This window comes from Ictalurus furcatus, chromosome 8 (assembly GCF_023375685.1).
Source record: "Ictalurus furcatus strain D&B chromosome 8, Billie_1.0, whole genome shotgun sequence".
NCBI lineage: Eukaryota > Metazoa > Chordata > Actinopteri > Siluriformes > Ictaluridae > Ictalurus > Ictalurus furcatus.
In genome coordinates this window covers 29,612,742-29,618,782 of record NC_071262.1, presented here as the reverse complement: position 1 = coordinate 29,618,782, position 6,041 = coordinate 29,612,742, and the positions used below count along the sequence as shown (strand labels likewise).

General features: G+C 41.9%; 1 protein-coding gene across 1 annotated transcript; it reads left to right on the top strand.

Annotated features, from left to right (window-relative positions):
• The first annotated feature begins 261 nt into the window (after positions 1–261).
• adh5 (alcohol dehydrogenase 5) lies at positions 262–5,902 on the top strand. Its single transcript, XM_053631967.1, has 9 exons — positions 262–407; positions 767–868; positions 1,470–1,611; positions 2,169–2,256; positions 3,021–3,240; positions 3,364–3,624; positions 3,925–4,060; positions 5,303–5,441; positions 5,528–5,902. The coding sequence occupies exons 1-9, from the start codon at positions 390–392 to the stop codon at positions 5,550–5,552; spliced, it is 1,131 nt and encodes a 376-aa protein (XP_053487942.1). The 5' UTR covers positions 262–389; the 3' UTR covers positions 5,553–5,902.
• The last annotated feature ends 139 nt before the right edge of the window (positions 5,903–6,041 follow it).

The window sequence follows — 6,041 nt, the reverse complement described above, 5'->3', positions numbered from 1 at the left end:
TTTGATTGACAACCTGACGTGTTGTTGAGTTTGCACTTTAATATAAAATTAATTAAAGAAAAAGAATGATTTAGCAATTTAGTTTTCGCAGTTTAAAGTTTAACAAACAAACAAAATGCAAATTATTTAAACAAATCATTATCGTGTGGTTTTATTACTTACAAATAAAATACCACCTTGTCCCTTTTTTCCTTTGCTGACTAAAAACCGTTTCCCTACATGACTGCTTGTCTCGAGCCCAGTCATAAAGCAATGCGCTGCTGTAGCGATGAGAAAAGACACTCTTCTGTGATTGGCGGAGAGCAGAGTCAGCCGTGTTTGTGATTGGCTGCAGTTTGAACGGTTCAGGTTTCTAAATACGCCCCTTCTTCTTCGGCCAAATCTGGAACATGGAGTCGGTTGGGAAAGTAAGTCATTTTTAAAACACGAATGTACAATTAAAAATGCCGTTTAATTCCGAGTTTTAAGCTGCAGCGTGATGCTAAAGCTCTTTTACGACATGGATATTCCTGAACTCACTGGAATGTTAGAGTTGAATGGGATTTTTGTCAGGCTTTCACGCGCAGCTGCAAGTTTTAATCCTCGCGCTGGTTTTAGCAGGTGTTTATATGCCACATTAATCATTAAATTAGAGATTTCGGTTCACATACACTCAATTTAGCACGTGCGTAACTCAGATAAATGGGCCAGGGCTGTTTTGCACGAATGCATAGGTGCGTGTTTTTTTCTTCTTAAATTATCTAAATGTATTATTTCTTTGTTTCAGGTGATTAAGTGCAAGGCTGCAGTAGCATGGGAAGCTGGAAAGCCTTTATCGGTGGAGGAGGTGGAGGTGGCTCCACCCAAAGCCCATGAAGTGAGAGTTAAGGTGACTAACTTGCATTACTACATTTAGTCAGAGCTTCAGTGCATTAAAAAGATTTTATTGGGTTGCAAACATTTACCACACAGATTGAGTTATACTCACATACACGTGTAATAGTTGCATGTGCATGCACTGAAACTGAATAATAATAATAATAATAATAATAAAAATCTTTATAGTGCACTTTTTATAAATTTTTTAAAAAAAGTACAAAAAAGTGTAAGGAGTATAGATGGATAGAATAAAATACTAAGTAATAACAATTTCAGGCATTAAAGTAGGACAAAGCAATTTTCCAACTCATATGTCTTTGGAGAGAGTTTTGTTTTTGGTGTGGTGATTTTTGTTTGTTTGTTTGTTTACTTATTTATTTATTATTTTGTCTACTAAACCTCCCCTGTAGGTTGACCGTGCACTCGTTTGAATAAATATCATTTAGATATGTAAAGAAGGTGAGAGAATGTTAAAACGGCCACCAGATACAGTGATGAGAAATGACGATATAATGAGAGAGGACGATCATTTTTGTGTACGAGGGGGGAAAAATATTAATTAGCCGAGATAACGAAGGCAAGTGTAATTTCATCGTTGGTACGTGTTTCAGATCCACGCGACGGGCGTGTGTCACACTGACGCCTACACTCTGAGCGGCAGCGACCCCGAGGGCCTGTTTCCCGTCATCCTGGGTCACGAGGGCGGGGGAACGGTCGAGAGCGTCGGAGAGGGAGTGACCAAGTTCAAACCAGGTACGCTGAGCGACCTTTTTACTGTTGTCATGTGAACAGAATTATGGGGTGGGCACATTTCCAGGTCAAGGACACATGCTGTTCTCCTTCACGCTTCTTTTTAATTACACTGTAACCATAGTAACGCTTTCATCAGTACTAGCTAGTATAAGCTAACCAACCAGCCTAGCTAGATGTCCTAGATTAGATGTACTATTATCAGTATTAAAGATGAACTAAAGTCCTGTTGCTGCTATTGGTCACGCTGCAGCATTGCAGTGAAATATTTTTTGCTCAGTTCTCCGTATTGGCCGCCAGCGTGCGACCTGATTGGTCAGGAGGTGACGGCGTCATCACGGTAAAAGGTGCGTTTCGGGTCGGATAAACGTGTGAAAGCGCCCTAAGGAAGGTTAGAAGACGGACGTCGTTATGCAAATGACGCAGACGCGTCTAGTAAACGCGCACGCTAGCCAGAAATGCCGCTGGAATTGTTGTGGCTGTAAAAATGTTTACTGCTGTTTAAATGTTTAATAGTGTTATCGCAATAGCGATGTCTTGTGCTCGTTGTCGTCGTTCAGGAGACACGGTGATTCCCGTGTACATCCCACAATGTGGAGAATGCAAGTTCTGCAAAAACCCCAAGACCAACCTGTGCCAGAAAATCAGGTTTGTGATGGTTTTTAGTTTGTAAATATGAATATCCTGTTTAAAAAAAAAAAAAAAAAAGACACTTCAATACATTCTCGCATTACTTACTTGTTTCAAACTAGCACACATGTTTACTTATCGAGTGTTTGCACATTTTACTTCCCACGCGTTCCTCATTTATTTATTTATTTATTTATTTATTTATTTCCCTTGCTTGCATGTATGCATACTTGTGTACTTGCGTACCTCCTAGCACGCACATACTTACTTTCCGTGCATACTTGTACACGTATGCGTACGTTCCTGAGTTGCATGCGTGCAGCATGGGTACGTTCTCGCTTGCTTACTACGTGCGTGCATGTATGTATACGTATTCGCATTCTTTCTTACTAGTACGCATACATACTTCCATAGATTAGCAGCATGCATGTATACATGTGCATACTAGTTTACTAGCATGTATACTCATTTTCTATACCGTACATGACCGCACGGGTTTTATTTGTTCATGTGTACTCGAAGCCACGGATTATAATCACGCGTGCATATTCGTGTACTTGTTTGCTTGCATGCTACATTTACTAGCATGCATACTTGTATACATGCATTCCTGACTTCAGGGCGCACTCGCTTACTGTGCATGCATGCATATTTATGTACTTGAAGTATGCATACATGCAACTACTGCATCTAGCGTAATTTCCTTGTTTATTAGCCTTCCTGCACACACAGTTGGTCACTCATGCATGGTTACATACCCTCTTTGACACTTTCTGTCTCAGGGTGACTCAGGGTCAGGGTCTGATGCCCGATAAGACGACCAGGTTCACCTGTAAAGGTAAACCCGTCTTCCACTTCATGGGCACCAGCACCTTCAGCGAGTACACGGTGGTCGCCGATATCTCGCTGACCAAAGTGGACGAGCGCGCGCCGCTGGATAAAGTGTGTCTGCTCGGCTGTGGGATCTCGACAGGATACGGAGCCGCACTGAACACGGCCAAGGTGTGCTGCTCATCTCGTGCCTGTTTACTGAGCACGCAGTACACTAACTGGAGGAACCGTTTTTAAGATGTCCTGGTTATATTTCACATGCCCGTGTGTGTTTGTGTGTCCCTCTCTCTGCAGGTCGAGCCCGGGTCCGTATGCGCAGTATTCGGTTTAGGAGCCGTCGGTCTTGCCGCCACCATGGGGTGCAAAGCCGCCGGAGCCTCCAGGATCATCGGCGTGGACATCAACCCGGAGAAATTCGACATCTCCAAGAAATTCGGCACCACCGAGTGCGTGAACCCGAAGGACCATAGCAAACCGATTCAGGAAGTGCTGATGGAGATGACGGACGGAGGAGTGGACTACAGCTTCGAGTGCATCGGCAACGTCACCGTTATGGTAAAGCACCAATATGATGAAGTGTATTAAAGGGAAAATATTAATTGTTGCTTTTAGATAAAAAAACAAACAAACTTATGCATACAGTCTAGTTTACATATTTTAATATTATGCAAATGAATTAAAATGAAAGTAGTTGTTACAGATATGAGTCATGTTGCAGTGAGGCTCACTTTCCATAAACCCTGATCTCTTTAGAAGTGATTTCTGATTTGAATATTTCTGTGTATTTGTTGTAACCGTGTGTGTGTGTGTGTGTGTGTGTGTGTGTGTGTGTGTGTGTGTGTGTGTGTGAGACAGCGTGCCGCTCTGGAGGCGTGTCATAAGGGCTGGGGGACGAGCGTGATCATCGGCGTGGCCGGAGCGGGTCAGGAGATCTCCACTCGTCCGTTCCAGCTCATCGTAGGACGCACGTGGAAGGGCACCGCGTTCGGAGGTGGGGCATATTTGAAAACTATTCAATAAAAGTAGAGAACTTTTTTATTGAATAAAAGTGGTTAGCGGTGCAAGATGAAAGCTTTAACACTACTGTGGAGAGAGAACGAGTTTTCAGACCCACCAGCCTTCACGCATTTTGCGTAGGAACTCTGCATTTTTAGATCAAACTGCTATGAATTATCGCTCAGAATTACGCCAAAAGACCAGTCTTTTTTTTTTTTATTTATTTATTTATTTTTTTATTATGGGAAAAAAAATTTATGATCAAATCGACATGTGAATCTGGAATGTCTGACCGTTGCGTAGGTGTTTTGAATTCACAGATACTAGCGAACACCATAGAAGCCCTGCCCCCTTCATTACATTACATTACATTACAGCATTTGGCAGATGCCCTTATCCAGAGCATACAATTGTTTCATTTAGACAACTGAACAGGTGAGGGTTAAGGGCCTTGCTCAAGGGCCCAACAGTGGTAGCTTGTCAGTGCTGGGATTTGAACTCACAAACTTCCGATCAGAAGTCCAACGTCTTAACCACTTTAACTTGGCTGTATATTTGTCTAATATTAGCTAACATCAGTTACATATTGACTAACGATGCTAGCGAAAAATCTGGGTCATAAATAGTCAAAAACTAATGTGTCATCTAACACATAATTTCAGTGGTAACTAAAAGTGATTTAAAATTGCTGTTTGCTCTCCTGTACCACTCAGCGCATAATATATGATATACACACACACACTCCAGTTTCAACTCTACAGGGTTGGGACTGCGCATGGGTCTGCTTCAAGTTTGGCACGACGGGAATGACCGGAAATACAAAACCGGCTTCTACTATGACTCACGGCAGGGAGAGGGTTCTGGGTGGGAATTAGTAATGATCAAATTGGGAGAAAATGATGTGAAAATAAAAATAAGTGGAGAACTTGACATTATTATTCCTCTGCCACAAGGTGGTGGAATTGGCATCATTGTCATTGGTGTCATTAGTGTGATCGGCATCATAAGTGTCCTTGCCATCATTAGTGTGATCGCAGTCATTGGTGTCATTGGCGTCCATGGTGTGATTGGCGTCCTTGGTGTGCTTGGTGTCATTGGTGTGCTTGGCATCCTTGGTGTCATTGGTGTGATTGGTGTCATTGGTGTGATTGGTGTCATTGGCATCATTGGTCTCAGGTTCTACTAGTGTATGTAGAGACGTTTCTTTGGATTAAATTGTGTGTTTGAATCTGTGCAGGTTGGAAGAGTGTCGAGAGCGTCCCTAAACTGGTGGAAGACTACATGAACAAGAAGCTGATGGTGGACGAGTTTGTGACTCACACGTTGCCTTTCGAGCAGATCAACGAAGCCTTCGACCTCATGCATGCCGGAAAGAGGTTCGAGCTCTACTTAGTAACTACAGATTTCGCTCACTTATGTTAAAAATTTATCATCAACCTTTTCTCCTCCGTGTCCCCGACAGCATCCGAGCCGTCCTGACGTTCTGAAGACCAGCTCGAGTTCCTGCATCAAACTTCAGTCCTTTAATTCATTAATTCATGTTTGCTACTAATTCCTGAGCACTTAAAGTTCTGACCCTGATGTAGAGTTTGTGATTTTTACACGTTTAAATGGATTCAGCGAGATCAATAAATGGATGGTAAAACAGTGTGCACTATGCGTGCATGCTCGGTTGATGATCGAACAAAATCCACACAGTAAAAGACACCTGGAACACACACCTGTTGATTTTAAGTTTGTTCACCATTAAAGAAATTAAATGTTATTATCAGGCAATATCATAAGTATTGTAATATTAATTTACAACACCAATAAATATTAAAATATAGTTACGCTGCTTCGTAGCAAGTCTTCCGTTCTTTGAGTTTATAAGCAACACCTTCACTCAGATATTGTTGCCCTTTTTAATGAATGCCTGGCTAAGTTAATGACATGTACAATTGATTAAATATCCTGTATAATTTAACAATAAATGA

What these genes read in the sequence shown, in the direction of transcription:
- adh5 (XM_053631967.1), top strand. An exon ending in TCGGCAACGTCACCGTTATG is followed by an intron (nt 3,625 to 3,924) that starts GTAAAGCACCAA and finishes TGTGTGAGACAG; the next exon opens with CGTGCCGCTCTGGAGGCGTG. An exon ending in CTCATGCATGCCGGAAAGAG is followed by an intron (nt 5,442 to 5,527) that starts GTTCGAGCTCTA and finishes TGTCCCCGACAG; the next exon opens with CATCCGAGCCGTCCTGACGT.